The sequence below is a fragment of the Ambystoma mexicanum genome, chromosome 14 (assembly GCF_040938575.1).
Source record: "Ambystoma mexicanum isolate Mex_15411 chromosome 14, UKY_AmexF1_1, whole genome shotgun sequence".
Taxonomy (NCBI): domain Eukaryota; kingdom Metazoa; phylum Chordata; class Amphibia; order Caudata; family Ambystomatidae; genus Ambystoma; species Ambystoma mexicanum.
Genome location: NC_090940.1, coordinates 442094455 through 442115944, shown reverse-complemented (window position 1 = coordinate 442115944; position 21490 = coordinate 442094455). Strand labels below are relative to the sequence as shown.

The window sequence follows — 21490 nt, the reverse complement described above, 5'->3', positions numbered from 1 at the left end:
GATCTCCCTCAACGAGCCCTTCCACCAAGCTATACGGTGGTGGGGCACCCACACGCATATGGCTGCGGGTATAGACTTCCAGACCCCGGCACATCAGGAGACGGTGACGACGGATGCCTCCCTGGAGGGATGGGGAGCGCACACCGGAGATCTCCAAGCAAGAGGCCTTTGGCTCCCGGAGGAGAGGTCACTACACATCGTCTTGGAGCTCCGAGCCGTGTTCTGGACCCTCAGGTCGTTCCTTCCGTCCCTCAAGGGCAAGGTGGTGAGGATCTTCCCCGACAACACCACCACGATGTTCTACATCCAGAAGCAGGGAAGCACCAGATCCCCAGCCCTATCCAAGGAGGCCCAGGATCTGTGGCACTGGGCTGTCGCCCAAGGGATGTTTCTGGTACCCTTCCACCTGGCTGGAATAAAGAACACCATTGCCGACTCACTCAGCAGGGAGCTGCGCTCGTGCCACGAGTGGGAACTGCGGCAGGATCAAGTGGATCTGCTATTCCAACGATGGGGCAATCCCCAGATCGACCTATTGCAACCAACACCAAGTGCCGGAGGTTCGCCTGCAGGTTTCCCCAGCCGGGGAGCATGGGCGATGCCTTCTCATTCCCCTGGGACGGCATGTTCCTGTATGCATTCCCACCGTTGCCGTTGCTGCTGCGACTCGTCAACCAACTCAGACGGTCCCGGTGCAGGAAGATCCTTGTCGCACCGCCGTGGCCGAGACAGATCTGGTTCCCGGACTTTCTGGACATGTCAGCGTCCCCCCAGTCAAACTGCCGACGGACGCGGATCTCCTCGCCAGAGAAGGAGGCGCCATCCTCCACCACGACCCAGGGTCGCTGAACTTGCAGGCCTGGCTCCTGCAGCACTAGAGTTTGGAGGGTACGATATCCCAGCGGACTGCAAGGAGGTGCTTGCAAAGGCCAGGGCGTCCTCAACTCTCAAGTGCTATGGACACAAATGGAAGAGGTTTTCTGTCTGGTGCTGGGCACAGAAGATTAACCCTCTGAGGATTACGGCCCCTCAAGTGCTGCCGTACTTGCCATCGCTGGCCAAGACGGGGCTGGCCCATGCCTCCATCAAAATCCATCTGGTGGCTCTCTCCCGCGATACCAGAACTCCGGGGCGCTCATCCCTGTGGTTCCATTGCCTGGTGAAGGAGTTCATGAAGGGACTGTTCCGATCGTTCCCGCCGGTGAAGGCTCCGGCCCCGGCTTGGGAGCTCAACGTGGTGCTGACCAGGCTCATGGGGCTGCCATTCGAGCCTCTGCATTTGGCACAGTTGAAGTTTCTGTTGTGGAAAACAGCGTTTCTTTTGGCCATCACCTCCGCACGACGAATGGGAGAGATCCAGGCCCTCTCCTGCAAGCCTCCATACCTGACTTTCCATGAGATGAGGGTGGTGCGGAGGACGGACCCCTCCTTCATGCCCAAGGTGCCGTCGGACTTCCATCTCAACGAGCCCATGGTGTTACCTGTTTTCTTCCCGTCGCCTTCGTCGCCGGCCGAGAGTACTTTGCAATCGCTGGATGTAGCTAGAGCGCTGAAGTTCTACGTGGACCGCACAAAGAGTTTTCGGAAGACATCACAGCTGTTTGTGAACTTTGGACCTGTGAACCAAAGGAAGGCCCTATCGAAGGCTTCCATTTCCAGGTGGTTCTCCGGCTGCATCATGCACTGTCACTGGTTGTCAAACCGACCGTTGCCAGGCCGTCCGAGAGCCCATTCGACCAGAGTGATCGCTGCTACCACGGCGTTCCTATCTGGTGTGCCCCTGCTGGACATCTGCAGGGCTGCTACGTAGAGGTCAATGCACACCTTCACAAGATTCTACTGCGTCGACCGGGATTCCAGGGAGGAGTCCAGAGTCGGCCAGGCAGTGCTGCGCAACCTGTTCGCCTGAAGGTGGGCCTGGTGAGGAGGTAAGAGATGCTTAATGTTGAGTTGATGAAATGCTTAATGTTGAGCCTTGCCACCTCCCGTGGTTGTGCATGTGTGTACTGCTATGTATTCTTGAGCATGTGAATCCATGCCAGACCCCATGCTGGAGAAGGAACAAGTTACTTACCTGTAACTGTTGTTCTGCAGCATGGGTCTGGCATGGATTCACATGCAAACCCTCCTTCCTACCCCTCTGCGGCTCTTCTCTTGGTCCTACTGCCACTTTACGTGCTACCAAATCTGAAGATGGCTGCCAGAGGAGGGGCCTAGGAAGAGGGCAGTCGTTGGCTGGGGGCAGTATGACCCAGAGACCAGGGATTGGTTATTAGGAGAAAGACAGTTCAGAAATTAAACTGATTTTTTTCTTTACCGAGGATTCCCATCCCGACGACGGGGAATATTCATGAGCATGTGAATCCATGCCACACCCATGCTGGAGAACAACAGTTACAGGTAAGTAACTTGTTCCTTCCCTCTGTCGCCTTTTGGCTCCTCTTCCCCCTTTCGGTCGCAGGCCACTTGGTGTCGCTCTTCTTCTGCGCCTTTCCCCCGCCGTCGTCCACTACCATGACCTGGGCCTGATTCTACTCTCTGTTGGGTAGGGCCCTTCTCCCATCTGGTCTAGTCCCTTATCCAGGTGCATTAGGTCTGCTGTCTCTTGAGGGGAACTACCCTCTTTTGTACTACTTCCCAGTCGAACACTAGTCCGAACGGGAATGTCAACTTGTACCTTATTCCTCTTTTGCTCAGCTCCCTGACGATTGGGCCCATTTGGCGGTGCTTGGTTAGCGTGCTGTTCGCCAGTTCTTGGAAAGTGAAACTTCTTGGCCCTTGTAGAGAACTGGCTCCCGTAGTCTGGCTGCCCTCAAGACCACTTCTTTCTGGACGTATCTTGCGAATGCCACTTGGACATCCCGTGGTCTTGCATTAGGGCCCTTATTTTGTCATCCCAGCATGTGGACCCGGCCCAGCTCCACCTTCGCTATGTCTGCTTCTCCCACAGGTCTGCAAAGAGCCCGTGAATTTCATCTTTCAGATCTCTGTCTTGTATCGATTCTGGGAGCAGTTTCAGTCTGATATTCTCCTTGAACTGTTTTCCATGTCCTCCATTTGTATTTCGAGATTCTGCGTAGCATCATTTAGGCGTTCAATGGTGTTGCTGTTTACCGTTACCTCTTTGTCTACCTCCTGCAGCCCTCCTTCAAGTAGATCCCCTAGTTGACCCACCTCCTGCCTCATGTCCCCCAGCGCTAAATTGAGATCTGATCGCAGTAACTGAATCTGCTCCTGGAACATATTGGCCAAAATTTCCTGGAGGGGCTGCATTTCACCATGGAAATCCTGTCTGGTCATTGGGGCCATTGATTCGCCTGCTGTTGGATCCATTCGTTCCAGCACCCGGTCCAGATTGTTCTTTGCTGAGTCCCTTGTCTCCAGGGCCGGCCACATAGTAGGGAGGGTGCCCGGTGTTTCCCCCATTGTGGGAGCCGTTTTTGTGGCCCTGCCATTGGGTTTAGCTGCAATGTGTGCCCTTGGGCTCTGCCTCTTCCTTCGTTTCCTTTTGGGTCAGGCCGTGGGCCTTGGCTGTTGTAATGCTGCCTAGGGATGTGAGGGTCTCCTGCCCGCCCTATGGTGGGCCCCAGCCTCCCACTCCTTCGCCAGTCCTCCTTTGGTGCTGGTGCTTGTTGTCCCCGTCTTGTGGGTATTATGCTCTGGTTCTGGCTGGTCCCGGGGGCCCTGTGAACTCCTCACCCTCCCATGTCTGGCTCTCTTCGCCCTCCCGGGTGCTGGTGGATTCCTGTGCTCCCTTCTGCTATTTTCATTTGTATTTGTATTGAAGGGATGGCACAGGGCTCCGATGCGCCACTAGCTTCTTTTCTGGGTTCTGTGCCCTAGTCCCAATTCCTCTCCACGCATCTGTCAATGATAATTCAGCCATAGACTTTTTTAGTTTTTGTTTTGGGGGTTGTTACGTTGTCTTAAGTTCCCTTACTCCTATCTATCTGGGGATCCCAAACCATGTTAAAATCCCCCATGAGAATAATTCGTCCCTCTGCAAACCATTCGAGTTTAGCCATTGTTTGTTGTAAAAACACATCTTGCCCCGTATTTGGACCATAAATCGTTGCATTTGTATAGTGCCTTCTTCCCAAATATATTTTAACAAACACATATCTACCTTCTTTATCTTTATCTTTCTCTTGTGCCACGATAGTCTGGCCTACCCAACCTTTGAGAGCTTTTAAACCCCTCCCCTTTCTTTCCTTTGTCGTTGGATTGAATGATATGTGAATAGCCATGTAGTTTAAGTTGATTTGCATCTCCCATTGACACATGTGTCAGGCACTGTAACTAAGTTTTGAGTCCTCTTGTACTGCTGCGCCCAGATGCCCACGGGCTCGGAGCGCATTACCAAATAAACAAACAAACAAACAAACAAACATGCGTCTCCTGAAACTCAACTAAATCAGGCTTCTCACATTTCAAAAACAACCCCACTTTACGTCTTTTAACTGGTAGTTCAAGCCCCTAATATTCAAGGGTTAGACTTGTAAAGTTCTCATTCCTCCCATCTTAAACATTTTAGACCCTTCGTACATCTGGTAGCTGGCTTCCCCCCTACCACCACACACACTAACCCTATGAAATGTTCCCTTCTAATATAGTAAGCCCCAACCCTCTCTACCTTACCCCCCCATTCCTCCTCTTCTCCCCGGTTGAGCCCAACCCCTTACCCATCCTTGCACGTATCCTATCGTGGAGGTTGAGCCCTAATTTCCACCTGTCGATTAGTTGTGCGGGTCTACCTCTACCCTGCACCCCCTAGTTCCAAGTGCCCAGAATAAACCCTCCCTCTCCTGCCTACTCCAATTAACATATCAAAACATGTTGCCCCTTTGAACTTTACCATCCGCCCTCCTTTTCCTTGCGAAATTCAATTATGATAGTTGTTAATCATATAACCATTTCTGACACGATTGCATCTATAGCTAAATTTGCATATCACCCCTCACCAATGCCATGAAGAACGCCATTGGTCTTTGATTACTTCATACCTTGTTAACAATGTTTTGTCTCAAGATGGTTTAGTCCATTGCCATCTTCTGAATCTTCCTTTTTCTGAGGCTTTACGAGTGTCTTTTTGCTGATTTCCTTCTTCATCGTCATCGGACAATTTCAAGATCTGCAATCCTTCTTCACACAGGGTAGCACGATGTTGCTGTCCATCCCATGTAAACAAAAGACCAAAAGGAAATTTCCACCTATAGCAAACCTGGTTTTAATTAGAGCTTGTACCACTGGACCCATCAACCTTCCCTTCACCAAGGTTGTCTTGTAAAGGATGAATTTCCGAACGGTTGACTTTGATGGGGGCTGCTTTCCTTGCGGGCAACATAATAGATTATTTCTGATCATATTTCTGAATTGCTGCAACCACATCCCCAGGCCTTGCTTCAGGTCCTTTATGTTTTGGACCAAACCAGTGTATACAGTTTATCAAGACCTCTTCTCCGTTGTCCAATTCTATTAGATCGGCGAGCACCTGTTGCATCGTCGCTCTACATTCCCTGTCTTCAATCATCTTTGGAAGTAGTTTAATCCCAATGTTGGATCTTCATCAATTTTTGAAGTAAGTTTGAGTAGCCGTTGCTTGCCCGTCCGTTAATATGTCAATTTTACGAGCGTCTTCCACTATTTCTAGGATTGCTTACTTATTTGTTTTCGACTCGTTCCGCCAAATTGTTCATATCACTTTTTACCTCCTGTAGGGATTGTGCAAGTTCAGTTCTTATACGGGTAAGTTGAGATTGAAGCGTTTGTCATCTGATCCATAAAATAGTTAAACCATCGCTTAATTATCTCTGCAGTTGAGTTTCGTTCCGACTGCGTCTTTGACAGTGGAGGCTGAGTAATTTCTTGATGGGTAGTAAGACTTCACTCAATAGGCACCTCTTCCCCTTCTTTGCGCCATCATTTTGAAATAGCTCCCAGTGTTGTTTCTTCTTATGGATTTTGGGGATAGGTACCCCCTCCACTGGATCCTTGGTTTTATTTTGAGACATTGTATGGCAGATCAATGATCACAGGTCGTTAACCATTCCTTTAAAACTCATGAAGTTGGTTTAAGTCTCTTGCTGACTGTTGCCAGGGTTGATGAGGGGCACGAATCAAGATCCACTCACAATGTGTGCACTGTGCTTTCGTTTCCATTCACTGTTTATGCATATGGATGTGCCCCCAACTGTTGCTTAATTTAGTATTCTTTGGTGCCATTTGCTTTGGGGTACCCAATTGTACTTCTATCGTGCCACCGTTCTGATCATATATTTGTTTACCACCAACTGTATGGGATCTTTCTCCGGATCGTTCACTAATGTAATGCTCCACTCCCCATATATGAGTTCATCCCCAATAACCTGTGAGACACCAATACCCCCTGTATCCAACATATAGTTTAACTTCCCATTTTCCTTAGATGTGTTTCCTTCCAATCATAGAGTGAGGCTTGTTTTGTTAAATCTCCTCCCTCCTATTTCTCCTGAGGTCCGTTGTGTGGTTGTTTATAAATATGCAGGTAGATATCACGAGTTCCTCCACTCAAATTCTTCCTTATTTGGCGGAAACCTCCTCTTTTGCCTTCTCCTTGGAGGCTTGCAGAAGGGGCCAACTCCTCACCCTTCTAGATACACGGCGGCCGTCAGGGTCTCAATGGCAATTCCTGGATAGTGCTTTTCACTGATACAACTTTTGCCAATTATTGTTTTAATTAATTATACCTTCCTCTTATAGACTTAGATTCTAGTGCATAAATGCCTCACATAAAGGTCAGCAAATAATGGTAGTCATTTTTCTATTGACATTCATTCAAAAATGTTCTTCCTTCGAGTCAGTATTCAAATCATGCCTTTAACTTTGCTTCAAGTCTTCAATATTGTAATGCATTTGTTCAGACCCTTTTGTCAAACCAGGGTCTCCCGGTCATAGTTGACTCATCGTATTGCTTCTGGAGCAGAGCATTCAGCCGCCGCGGACCTTGTATCCCTGCAGCGTTACACTGTCTCTACTTGGCGGCTTCCTGTGGGTTCTAGTAAAGAGCTTCCAGCTGTTGCGGCTCTCCTCGTCCGTGGTGTGTCTTGCTGTTACTTGCTAATGACTTCTCCCAGCCTAGAATCACAGCTCCACGACGTGGGGGAGTTGCTACTTGCACTACCCAGAGATCAGGATTTGAGGGTCCCTTGAAATTATAATCCCCTTTATCAAGACTCCTTATATGATTAACAGTTCCTCACTCTTTACCCTCATCTATGCATGGTGGCCATCTTGGAGAGAGAGAGAGAGAGAGACACACACACACACACACACACACCCGCCCCCCGAGGCTGAACGAGCCACTGCACGAGAAAGGGAAGGATTGTGGCGGCAGTAGGCCTCAGGAAGACGCCGTAAGATCTGACCAGTGAGTCAACCAAGCAGGGTGGACACCGGGTTGACAGACGAGCACGCACTGAACACTGAGTTGAATGAAAGCATATTCTTAAGCGCCCTTCTGCCTACCGAACCAAATGATAATGATAATAAGCATTTGTGAATACTGATCTGGGTGAAATCAAGTTTGTGAAACGTATTGATACAAGGAACTGTATGATTTGTTTGTTTGTTTTATTTTTTGTATAGCGCTCCGGACCCGTAGGCAGAAGGGCGCTTAAGAATATGGTTACAGGCATGATATAAACAATTACATATTACAACAAATTACAAGGTGTGACACTTTGCATATACAATTACATAGCAACAAATTACAAGGTGCAGCAGTTTACATAGATACAGGCTATTCTTTGTTCAGAAGCCAGCTGATAACATGTTTCCTAAAGATCGGGAAGGATTCAATAGTTTTGATGTCAAGTGATAGTGTGTTCCAGAGTTGGGCGGCAAGTACTGTGAAGCTGGCGCCTCCTGCTCTTTTTCGGGCAAATCTAGGCACTACCAGGCATAGGGAGTTGGATGATCTGGTGGTTCTGGAGGCAGTTTTTAAAGTAAATTTGTTAGTGAGGTAGGGTGGGGCTAGGTGGTTAAGGGACTTATGAGTGAGGCAGATAGTTTTGAGGTCGATTTTTTTTTTGCTGTATGGAAAGCCATTTGCACGCTTTTCTAGTTGTGGAGATGTGCTCTCGCCGAGGGATGTTGAGCGCTGCGCGTAGAGCATTATTTTGGAGAACCTGGAGTTTGTTTATTATAGATTGATTGGCTCCTAAGTAAAGGCTATTACAGTAGTCCAGTTTGGACTGGATGAGGGCTCTGGCCAGAGTAAGGCAGCTATTGGAGGATAGAAAGGGTCTGCTGGCCCTAATTAGCTTACCCGCGTAGGCAGTAGCTGAGGCGGTAGAGTTAATTTGTTTGGTGAGGTTGATATTGGCGTCAAAGTGGAAGCCTAGGGTTTTCACGCTTTTGACAATGGGGATGGTATTACCGTCTAAGGTAATGTTATTGTAGCATGGACTGAGTTTAGCCAGGTTATTTGGAGAGCCAACCAGGAGAAGCTCCGTCTTCTCATCATTCAGGCAGAGGCCGTGTGTGGCCATCCATGCCTGAATGCTGGAGAAGATTTCGTTAATCCGGGTGACATCTGCATTGTAGTTGCCCATGATGGTAAGGAGGATCTGGGTGTCATCTGCATAGTTGGTGTAGGTGACACCCAGACGGTCCAGTTTGTCAATTAGCGGCTTTGTAAATATATTATACAAAGTGGGGGAGACACAGGAGCCTTGTGGGACTCCGCATGCAATGGGGATGGGGTCAGCTGCTGCTGTATGGGAGAAAACTCACATAGTTCTATTTGCCAGGAAGGATTGTATCCATGCAGAGGAAGAGAAGTGGGCTGCAATAGATAGGTGTTTGCAGAGGATTTCGTGGTCGACTAAATCGAAGGCTGCTGAGAGGTCTAAGAGAAGTAGAATAGCAGCATTGCCATTGTCTTTGATTTCATCAATCTGGCTTTTGAGGTAAACTAAAGCGGTTTCTGTTCCGTGTTGAGGTCTGAAGCCAGATTGACGTATACCTAGCAGTTGGTTGGATTCTAGGTACTCCTGAATTTGAATGTAGGCAACTCTGTCCAAGATTTTTAATAGGAAAGGGACAGTGGTGATGGGTCTATAATTGGTTGGTATGGCTGGGTCTAATGATTGCTTTTTTAGGAGAGGGAGAACCCAGGACTGTTTTAGGTTGCTGGGGACAGAGTTGTTAGTAAATGACAGGTTGATAAGTTTAGTGATGAATGGGGACAGGTCTCTGGCTGCGTCTTTTATTATCTGTGCAGGACAACTGTCCCCTTTACAGTTAGATGGTTTTAGGGAGGTGATAATTTTTTGTACTTTCTTAAAGGTGAAGGCTGTATTAGCTTTGGCAGGCGTTGGTGTGTTAAGGATTGGGTTCGTGGTCGAGTTGTTGAAAAGTTGTTGACGTTTGTCCTCAATTTTGGTTTGGAGTCCTATGGTTTGGTTAAGTGCGTACTGGATGCTGGTGCACCATGGTTTGTCTTTTGAGCAGGTGTCTAGAGGCGGGTTGGGGTTTTCTAGCTCTTTTAATATTTTGAATAATTCTTTAGTGGAAGAGCCTGCTTGATCTATCCTAACGTTGTAGGCCTCTTTTTTGGTGCGAATTATCTCGCTTTTGTAAAGCGCGGAGATATTCTTGAGGGTGGATTTATTTTCAGAAGATTGGTTAGATTTCCATGAGAGTTCAGCTTTGGCCTTCTTTTTCCTAAGTAGCTTAAGTTCGGGGGTGTACCATGAATTTAGGTGGTTTATTGGCTTGCTTTTACGTAGTTTCAAAGGGGCAATAGTGTCCATGGCCGAGGCCATAGAGTTATTGAAGGTGTCAACAAGTAGGTTGAGGTCAGCATTGTCCGGTATTGCGTTGAGGGTGGGTAGGACCAGAGGTACTAAGGCTTCAGCTGTGATGTTTCGCTTGCTTCTGGTTGGGCAGGCAGGTGCCATGGGGCATTTTTTAGGAACTGTGAGGTTGATGTGGAATTCGAAAGGGATATGGTGATGATCCGTCCAAGTGAGAGGTTGGGGGTCCGTACATGTGGTGTTACAGTTGAGGGTAGCAACCCAGTCGATGATTCTACCTTTCTGGTGAGTAGGTGAGGTACTAAGTTGAGTAAATCCATGCTCAGTTAGGGCGTTGGTTAGGGATGTGGCTGGGGAATCCTTAGGGTCGTTGTAGCCAAGATTGAAGTCACCGAGGATGATCGTTTGTGCTAGTGGTCTGGAGTTTTCAGTGATGAGTGCAGTGATGTCTTCTTCGAAGACTCCAGGAGGGCCTGGGGGTCTGTATATGAGGTGAATGGTGATCGTGCTTGTGGGAGAAGTTTATATCTTGACTGTGAGTAGTTCACAGAATTTAAGTGTAAGGGTAGAAACAAGTCTACAGCCTAGTAGAGATTTGGAGATAATTGCTACGCCTCCTCCTTTACTATTCGGTCTGTCAGCTCTGCGGATGGAGTAGTTGGTAGGAATAGCTATGAGAACACAAGTATTAGAAGAGCCACGAAATGCATTATAACTACAACTATAATTGGTTATTTATAACACGCTTAATACCCAGAGGTTTTTAAGTGTAGACCCGGAGATTGAACCCCTGTTTCTCCGCGTCGTCTTGCTTCCAAGACTAGCACGTTGCAGTTGAGCTATCCTCCCCAGACTATTGATGAATAACTATTGGCAAGAACACAGAGATTTTTTTTTTTTTAACAATCTTTTTTATTCGACTTGACAGCACAACAAAACAGATAGAGGGGCCACATGGCACCAAGGAGTAGTATATGCAAAGCAAGAGGTAAATGATACATATTAATTAGCGTGAATCACATTAGTAAACAGAGCAGGGAATCAACGCATTGATACATACACCAGAGGGGAAGGGGGGGGCATGGCGGATAGGGAGGACACAGTCTAGGGGGAGCTGCCCGGGGAAGCAGAGGGAGACCCTGATGGCGTGGCTAGGGCCGACATGTAGGCACGAAATCTCGGCCAGATATCCCTCGGTCTGGAGTGAGAATGCTGCAACGTGTTCCAGGATTGCTCCGTGTCGTGGGCCCAGGAGACCGATCTGAGCCATTGCGTGTAAGTAGGCGGTCTAGGCCGGAGCCAGCAGAGGAGTATACAGCGAACCGCCAGGAGCATGCACAGCCCAGCTAGTCTCCTAGAGTCACGGTGAAGCTGAGGGAAGTCATGGAACAAGCAGTGTAGTGGAGTTGGAGTAATGGGGTGTTCCAGGACATCTGACACGGTGGCACAGATATCTAGCCAAAACTGGGTAAGTCGGGGGCAAAGCCACAGCATGTGTATATAGGAGGCCTGGTCAGCACCACATCTGGGACAGGAGGGAGGTGAGGTATTGTACATGCGATGTAATCTCATGGGGGTATGATGGTACCTGTGTAGGACTTTGAACTGGATAAGTTTGAATTTAGTGTTATAAGAGACCTCATGAGTCCGGGCGCACATCCGAGACCATCTCTCGTCAGTGATATCGGAGCCAAGGTCCTCCTCCCATTTGCGACGGAGTTCAGTGAAATGGGGGGCCGCTTTTGTCTGGAGTAAGGAGTAAAGTCTGGACACCTTGCCTCTGAAGGAGATGTAGGAGCAGAGCTCTTCCAGCAGGGGCTCGTCGGGGGGAATAGCGGGGAAATCTGTATATCTGGCTTTGAGATGTTGGCGGAGTGAGGAGTATTGTAACCACGCCGATGGACGCCGTCTAAGCGGCGAGGGGAGATCAGACCATTCAATGAAGTTACCCTGGTTGAAGGCATCACGTAGTTTCAGGAAGCCCGCAGCGGTCCAGCGGGTGACCATGGAAGGTGAGACGTGTGGGACGTCGGGGAAAAAATTCCACAGTGGCAAGTCGCCGTGGAAGGGGTGAGGGGTGTGCACCGTGGACCAGAGTTTAGTGAGAGCCAAGGATGTGCTGATCACAGGGTTTGCAGAGTTTACGTCTGGGGGAACTGGTTGGAGGATCAGGGAACCAATCTCGCGGTCGCATACAGATAGCCTCTCTAGGCGGACATGTGGGGGGGGGGGGGTCGGTGGTGTTGAACCAGTATGCAGAAAACTGTGACTGAGCCACTATCCAGTATCCAATAAAGTCGGGTGCGGCGAATCCGCCCAAGGCTTTAGGGGAGGTAAGTGTGGTCAATTTGAGACGGACAGCACCGGAGTGCCAGAGGAAAGTGTTACATAACCTGCGGAGTGATTGGAAAAAGCTATCTCCAGTCCGCAGCGGCAAATTAGTAAAACGGTACAGTAGTTGGGGTAATACAATCATTTTAAGAATTCCAATTCTGCCTGCAAGTGAGAGAGGGAGCCTAGTCCAGCTGGAGGTTTTAATTTCCAGGTTAGTTAGGTAATTTTGGTAGTTATCACTTCGCAGTTGCGATGTGTGGCGGGAGACCACTACCCCAAGGTAGGTAAAGCTGGTGGGGGACCAGTTAAACCCATGCAGATCGAGGGGGGGCCGTGTAGATTCCGTGAGCGGAAATAATGTGGACTTGGAGCAGTTGACCCTCAGACCAGATATGGATCCAAATCGAGTAACATCTGTCAAAATAGGGGGAAGGTTGATTTCGGGGGAGCGGACATATAGCAGGGCATCATCGGCATACAGGGAGACTATGTCCGCCCGGCCGGACGTGCGAAGCCCCCTGTGTGAATAAGAACACAGAGATTTTAAGTAATTGTATGATATGAGAAAACAAGCATTGGCAAAAGCCACAAAAGCATTGGTGAACAAGTATTGTCAAGAGCCAAGAGAATGCAAGCAATTGTATGAGGAAACGAGCATTGGCAAGAGCCACGAAAGCATTGGTGAACAACAAGTATTGGCAGGAGCCAAGAGAATTCAAGGCATTTTATGAGGAAACCAGCATTGACAAGAGCCGCAAGAGACATTGGTGGACAAGCATTGGCAAGAACCAAGATAATTTAAGGAACTGTATTACATGTGAAACAAGCATTGGCAGGAGCCAGGAAAATACAAGAAAGCGCAACAAGTGCATGGTGGCCAGCCAAGTCACGATGCAACATCAAAAGGAGGTAATGTGTGAGTCGATCCAAGCACCATTGTCCAGCTGAGACAGTGGCACCATGTTGGTGAAAAGGAAGGAAGCCAGGTGTACCAGCTGCATGACCTGTAATCGGTGGACCATGTGGTCTGACAACAGCGCCTTGACGGAGCACACTTCTATGAAAAAAACAATGAAAGCACTCACAAGCTTGTGTTTGGATAGCTTGTGTGACCTGAAATCAAGGAACTGAACTGAATATATGACCTGGTGAAAAATAACCCTATTAGAAGAGCTGGGAAGTGTCCCATGGTTTGTGTTATTTTGGAAAACTGAAAAAAATGCAAACTCTTGGGAAAGGGAGCACCTGTATCTTGTGAACTATCTTGAACTTGGGGAATTGAAACCTTGTTATAAGCCACGAGATGGAAGAAGCTATGAACTCTTATTTGTACACTACATATTTTGATGCTTACTTCCCTACAAATTATATATATTTAGTTGTGAGGGCAAGCATGGGTTTTGGACACAGACATTTGCTTTGAACTTCCCGACACAGACCATCCTTGGTTTCCTTTAGGTAGGGAATCCCACCTTGGCATAGGGCAAGTTAGGCATTTTTACATCCTGCATTTTGTGTTAATAAAAGTTTATAGACCAAACTGTGATCTGTTGTCTGTCTGCTTTGGCACTGGTAAATATTATGTCACTCGTCGCCAAGGGGCAAGTGCACAGCTCTTGGTTCAGTGTGTACATGAAGGAACTTGTCGTGCAGGTCTAGGAGGATTTTAAAGAATTTGTAATGCCTGCACTTTTGCCACTTGACCCCCTTCTATTTTGAGAATGTGTATCCGCTGTCACTTTTGACCTGACCACCAATTAATCAACTTTGCTACCTATGTCTAGGAAGGGCTAGGGTTTGGACTTTAATATTTTGACAGTTAAGAGGCTCCTTTTTAACATGTGGTTGAAAGTTATCTCCTTTTGCCCTGCTGTCTGTTGGTCAGTGTCTGCAGTATAGAAATATTTGTTCTCAGTCACAGATTATATTTCTAGTGTTGTTTCAACTTGCTTCCTTTCCTTTTCCTCAGGTTTTAGGATCTAAAGCTGAATCAATGTTATCAGATGAGTTGGAGTCTAAGCCAGAGGTGAGTAGCTGTGCGTAGTTATTGCCCATGCTACAAGGTTGGACAGTTTGTTAAATATTCCTGAGAGAGTATTCCTGAGAGGATTAAATCGGCATGTGCCACATATAAGATGCAAATCAAATCTTGTCCTGTGTGGACTGTACCTTTTTTAGCACCTTTCACATGTGGTTGTGCTCAACCATTGTGATCCTGATTTCTGTTGACTAACAGTTGATGTGATCCCTCTGATGCACTCCAAAACATTGTCCAAGATGCACTTGCTTGTCCTCAACACACTTGGCTACAGGACTTAGTGTTGTGACAGGCCTGTTGATTTTTTCGCTTCCGAAGTGTGGGTTGCCAAATTGGTTATTGGGATCACACAAGCATCCAATTCAAATTTGTATGAGGCTAGGTTTCAGAACTGCTTGGCATATATTGTAGAACCTTGGCAAGATGTCCACATTTTTTAGGGCGCTAGCCATCTGTATGTACCATTGATCATTCAAGGTATTAGTAGGGTGCAATTTTAGGTCATTGCTTGGTTGGCGAGGCCATTGCTTCCATCATGGATTGTCTGTCCCATTAACTGAGGATTTTTAAGTGATTTACCACATTGCTTATTTTTACTGCGCTGCAATGATCAGTAGAGTACCAGACTATCAAGTGGATTGTGCAGAGATTGTGTAAGAATGCTAGGATGGCAAACTGTAGGATGGCAATGGAAGCTTCCAATTTTTTAAAGCAACTTAAACCAATTGACACTCTTGATTCATATCTATTACATTTTTCATGGAAGCCATATGCATAAACTATTTATTTATAATCTTTTGCCATCCAGTACTTCTCACCACATTAGCAATACAACAATAGGGAGTTTGGCATGCACAAAGAAGGAATTTGTTTACTCATGCAGGCACTGCTGCAGCAGTGCATGTACACTAGATCCCACAACTAGGCTTTATGAATACTTAATGACAGGGATTCAATCTTACTTTCCCTGTGACTGAGCACTGCAGATTTCTGTCATCCGGGGCTGTTTAATAGTTGGCACATCCCCCTCCCTAGAGCCAGTGGTTTATCTCCTAATAGTGAAAGCGTAAGGTTTTCTGGGTTTACTCTATTCTCCAGCATTGGATCTTTCATAGATTCAGATGCTTGAATATTCCCTGGGAATCCTCAGTGATATGAATTATTTAAAAAAAATGTTTAATATACATACACTGCCACTAGCAGTGCATATACATAGCCCATTGTAGTCTATGAGCCATTCTATTGTATAGTCCCTCCACCTCACTTTAGTCCTTTATGGCCCCAACCAATGAGGTGGCAGGGCTTAATCTCCGCCCCCGGCAGCCATCTTCAGATTTTTCACTGCAGTCTAACAGACACAGGGAATCCTCAAGCTCTCTGAGCTTTTCAAATCTTTTCTACTTTTGTGTGGAATATATTTCTTCAAATATATTCTGCCTTGTTCCCTACTTAGGGACAAAGTCTCAGTGAAACCTTGAGACAGAAAACTGTTTTCACTACAAAATCGTTGTGTGAAATTTCTCTTCAGAAATGGCTGCACCTCAGGTTGTCAAGAAGCCATCCCTGTTCAGGGAATGCACAAGGTGCAAGAAGAAACTGGTTTACATGAAAGACCCACACAAACATTGTATTTATTGTCTGTACCCACATGATATGCAGAAATGCAATATTTGTAAAACATTTTCCACCAAGACCATTCAGGACAGGCATAGAAGACTCCTTTTACACCTGGAAGCCAGGGATCAATCTTGGGGCGAAGAGTCTGTCAGGACAGCACCTGTCAAATCCAGCATTCCATCTGAGAGGCAAACTTCAAAGAGAAGGGCCTCTTCAGTGGAAAGGAGTTCCTCTCCCATAGCTAAAAGCAAGAGGAAGCTGGAGTTGATACCCTTTCTGCCTCCACTGTACTCCCAGAAGAAGTCACACTCATCAGCAAAATCTACCTCCAGAGGTAAGGAGGAGTTTGCAAAAAACCGGGGGGTGTGGCAGTTATCGACGAGGAAGCCGTCCACGAGCGAAGGGAACGGTAAAGGCCCGTCATAAGCCATATCATCGACGAAGCCATCACGCACGATGATCACGCATAAAACATCGTCGACCGCAAGATCCTCGTCATCAGATTTATCGTCCACGAAGCACTCGTCGACGAAGAAAACACACCATTCGTCCACGAGGCATTCGTCCCCAACGCACTCGTCCACTGAGCACTCGTCAACAGCCAAACCACATTCGTTGACGGAATCCAGACCACAGTCATCGGCGAAGCCCTTGTCGACGGGCAAACCACATTCGTTGACGGGATTCAAAGCACATCCGTCGACGGAAGCACCGTCCCTGGGACGCTTGTCAGCGAAGATAGCATTGCCCACAACACCGTTGTCTACACTGCAAGTTCCTCCAGCTACGGAGGAATTGGAGTCCAAGGTGCCTTCTGTGCATGATACACCTGTCATTGAAGACAATTTCCTTGAGGGTACTGAAGCTGAACCACTGGTACAGCAAGTTTCACCTCTAGGAGACATGGCAGAACCCCGTGATGTAATTCTCCAGGAAGAATTTTCAAGTGCAGAAGTGGTGGAAGAGAGTCCTGGCCCCTTCCAGCAAAAACAGTCTTCCTTGGCTGTCGTCCACGGAAGAGGCCGGATATCGTCATGACCCAATACTTGTGTAATCTGTACAGAGGATTGTAGAGGATTTCTACAGACGTCAAAGGGAGAAGGATAACCCGACTGATCCCATAGAATCGGAAAACCTTCGGAGAGATTCATCTCCAATTCCAGGCACGTCAGGAAGTTCACCTCACAGGGGTAGACCTCAAAAGCAGACGAGATCACCCGAACCTTCTCGAAGACCTAGGAGCAGCACTCACAGTGCTTCACCGACAAGAGTCCCATCACCACAGTCATCACATAGACCTCGATCTCCGGATGGTGATCCAACAATGGTGCCATCCACCATTTTGGTTTCAGATTGGCAGGAGGATCCTTTTAGAGAATTCTCTGACCCAGAAGGAGAAATAACACAGGAGCCTGACGCAACCAGTGAGTGGGATGACTACGTAGTCGAGAAGCCCAGGAGGAGAGTGTCACCAGGCGAGGCCTCACCCCCAGATGATCTGGTTTCCTTCCACACCCTAATAGGCAAAGCTGCAGAATTGTTTAAAATTCAGGTTGCATCGTAGGAAAGGAAATCGGTGCTTTACGAGCACAGGGACAAACGCAGGAGAACGGTGACCACCATCCCTCTCCTCGACACCATCTCGGAGTCCGGATCCAAGATCCTATCTAAGCCATTATCTACTCCGGCTCTGGTGTCCAGAGCAGAGAAGAAATATAAAGCTCCAGAGTCTGCACCGCTTTGTTTGAGAGGTCACACGAAACTGGACTCGGTTATCACAGTGGCAGCAAGAAAGAAACTCTCCAATCCCGCCTCACCCTTGTCGGCACCACCGGACAAAGACGGGCGTAAGCTGGAAGCCATGGGCAGGAAGGTATCAACTTCTGCATCGCTCACCATCAGAGCGGGTAATGCGCTGGCCATGACCGCAAGGTTCGATCACAAGCTTTGGCTCTGCATGTCCAAATTGGCAAAGCAGTTACCACCAGAGCTTCAGGAAGGAGGCTAGGTCAATAATCGCTGACTGTGAAGCAACATCGGATAATATGATCGACGCAGCGGTTGATGTGGCCGAATCAGGCTTCAAACAGATGGCGCACGGCACAGTGCTCATAAGGCAGGCTTGGATGAAGGCTACTAATTTTAGGCCTGAAGTCCAAGCGCAGATATTAGACATGCCCTTTGATGGACAAGATCTCTTTGGAAAGAAGATAGACGACCATCTGAAGGGAATCAAAGCAGACACAGACACAGCCCGAGCCATCAGTTCTTTGAAGGACAAAAATAAGGACCATCAATCTTTTGGTCCCTTTAGAGGCTCATCTTCCAAATTCAGAGGATACGGTCGCTTCTCGTATGGGTAGAAAGCACAAGGCGGTACGTATCAAGACAATAAATATCAGTCATCCAACAGATACGCCCATAGAGGCAGGCGTGGCACCACCCAAGGGAAGTCACAAGGGAAGCAAAACTGACTATCAAACACTCTCCCCTCAACGCTGCACCCCGATGGGGGGGAAGGGTAAGCCAGTTCTTCCAGCGCTGGCAGTCCATTACATCGGACAAATGGGTGTTGCAGGTGATCCGAAAGGGTCACACCTTAGAATTTCTAGACCAACCTCCTTCCCTGCCTCCAACTTCACGCAGGGTGCAAATGTTACGGCAAGTCATGTCCGAGGTGCAAAAACTACTCTAGAAGGCAGCGGTAGAACCAGTGCTGTACACTCAGAGGGGAAAGGGTTTCTACTCCCGCTTTTTCCTCATCAGAAAGAAAAACGGTCAATGGAGGTCCATCTTAGACCTGAGAGCACTCAACAAATTTATCAAACGCATAACATTCAAGATGGTGGCTTTGCAAGGGGTGCTACCTTGGTTAAATAAGACTTCTTGGGCACTGTAGACTTGGAGGACGCATACTTCCATGTGCCGATCCATCCAGCACACAAGACAGTTCCTCAGGTTCACGGTGGGAGAGCTTCATTTTCCGTTTCGAATGCTCCCGTTCGGGCTAAAATCGGCACCAAGAGTTTTCACAAAATGCTTGGTGCCTGTATCTGCAAGTCTCAGGAGGGCAGGAACGGAAGTCTTTGCTTACCTGGACGATTGGCTGATAAAAGCAAGTTCTGCCGCAAGGGCACGCTCAGAAGTGTCTAGGACTGTCAGCCTCCTAAAAGAGTTAGGTTTTTCCATGAACAACACAAAGTCCTGCCCCGTTCACAGCAAAACAGCTCTCTTCCTGGGAGCCAAACTCGATACCAGCATTCCCAGGGTGAGGCCATCGACAGAAAGGATAGCAGCGATTCTATGCTCAACTTCGAGCATCCTGGAGAAAGAGACATCTGTACGCTATTACAAATCCCTTCTGGGCATGATGTCATCTTGCATATTCCTCATACCAAACTGCAGGCTATGCATGAGACCGGTTCAGGAGGCTCTAGACCACCAATGGAAACAAGCTGTCGAATGCTGGGAGGACATCGTCCAGATTCCATCGGCGTTGCTCAAAGCTCTTCGATGGTGGAATGTTCTGAGAAATATTCTGCCGGGGATGCCATTCCAAGCACCGACATCGACCCTTCTGCTGAGGACGCACGCCTCCTTATCGGCCTGGGGCGCTCATCTTGCGAACCTCCAAACCAAGGGCACTTGATCGACACAAGAGTCCCAACTTCACATCAATGTGTTAGAGCTCAGAGCCATAAGGTTGGCGTTGAAAGCCTTTCTACCAGTGATAGCTGGCCAAGTGCTTACAGTCCAGACAGACAACACAACCTCCATGCACTACACAAATAAGCAGGGAGGCACGAGGTCAGAAGTTCTATCACAGGAAGCACAACAGCTATGGGCATGGGCCTTACAACACGGAGTGCAAATCAAGGCAGAGTATCTTCCGGGAGTGGACAATGTCCTAGCGAACAGACTAAGCAGGAAATACACATCGTCCCATGAGTGGGAACTGGATGAAAAGGAAACCCAACGGATTTTTGCCTTATGGGGCCACCCGCATATCAACCTTTTTGCCACCAGAAAAAACAAAAAGGGCAAGAGGTTTGCCTCGAGATATCCAGAGTACCATTAACTGGGAGACGCGTTCCCAGTGAATTGGACGGAGATGTTCCTCTATGCCTTTCCTCCCATTCCCCTCATAGCGAGGGTACTTCGCAGGGCGAAAGAACAGGATTGTTCTATGATCCTAACCACACCGGATTGGGCACGGCAAGTCTGGTACTCAACGCTAAAGCACCTATCCCGTCGGCCCACGATTCACCTCAAGATGCATCAATATCTGTTGACACAACAGAACCACAAGGTCCTCCACCACGACCCGAGGAGCCTATCTCGCAAGGCATGGTTCCTGAGCAGCACAAACTGATGGACCTGAAGCTACCATCAGAATGCTGGGATATCATCAGGGCCGTGAGAGCCCCTTCGACGCAAGTTACCTACACCAGGAAATTGACCCGTTTCTCTAAATGGTGTGAGAACTCGGCAATCGATCCTCTCGCGGTCTCGGTTGATCAGGTTCTGCCCTACTTGTTGCACCTAGCTAAGTCAGGGCTATCATTGCCCTCCATCAAGGTCCATCTGTCAGCCATAGCGTTGTACACAACAACCCCAGAGACGCAATCCTTGCTTTCTTTACCAGCGGTTAAAGTCTTCCTGAAAGGGCTGATGCGTACTTATCCTCCTACGTCTTCACCAGTTCCGAACTGGAGCCTCAACACTGTCTCGACAGCCCTCATGCAACCTCCCTTCGAACCCATACACAGATGTGAAGTGAAATTCTTGTCCTGGAAAACAGCCTTTCTGATAGCCATCACATCAGCCAGAAGGGTCAGTGAGTTACAAGCTTTGCCTTCTGAGCCTCTGTTTACTTTTTTCCAGAAGGACCGCGTCATCTTAAGGCCACATCCTAAGCTCCTTCCCAAGGTGCTTTCGGAGATGACATTCACTGAGCGCATTGTTTTACCAACATTTTTCCAGAATCACGCTTCTGAAGTGGAAAGAGCATTACATTCTCTAGACGTTTCTAGACTATTGAAGTTTTATTTACAGAGAACCAAGGAGTTCCACTCCTCAAACCATTGTCTTCTCTGGCCGTACCAAAGGTCAACATATCCCTAAACAAAGTCTGACACGCTGAGTATCGTCTTCCATCACCCACTGCCATCAGATGAAAGGCGACCCTCTAATTAGACCGCCATCTGCTCACTCCACCAGAGGAAGGGCGGCGTCAACAGCATTCCACGCAGGGGTAGCCTTGAAGGACATATGCAGAGCCGCCACGTGGAGCACTCTGCACACCTTTGCAAAACACTACTGCCTTGCTGAAGACACCAACAAAGATACTGCAGTTGGACAGGCAGTGCTCCGCCATCTCTTTGCATAAGGTAGGACCAGCCTCCTTTCCCATGTTTCCCAAGGTATGTAACCGTTGTGTTGCTGCATGGTAAAGGTTTGATCAGAAATATGTTTTTTCTGTATTTATGCATATATGTTATGATGGTGGCATGTTTAACTGCTTGGTATTCTATTCAAGCATCTGAATCTATGAAAGATCCAATGCCGGAGAAGTCTTAGTTACTTACCTGTAACTGTATTTCTCCAGCATTGGTATCTTTCATAGATTCACATGCGCCCGCCTCCCCTGAGAAGCTGCTCCTATGCTTGGAATCCATCATAATGTAACATCTATGGTTCAAAA

At 47.9% G+C, this 21490-nt stretch overlaps 1 protein-coding gene across 7 annotated transcripts in view; it reads left to right on the top strand.

Moving 5' to 3' along the window:
• ZNF410 (zinc finger protein 410) overlaps nucleotides 1-21490 on the top strand; it is a 1181063-nt gene that overhangs the window by 192131 nt on the left and 967442 nt on the right. For all 7 annotated transcript variants that reach the window (XR_011283761.1, XR_011283762.1, XM_069637659.1 and 4 more), the window contains one exon: nucleotides 14101-14157. Coding sequence is in view for 5 of the 7 variants with exons in the window: in XM_069637660.1 (XP_069493761.1) it covers nucleotides 14101-14157 (57 nt within the window). In the remaining 2 variants the exon portion in view is untranslated. The remainder of the gene's footprint in view (nucleotides 1-14100; nucleotides 14158-21490) is intronic.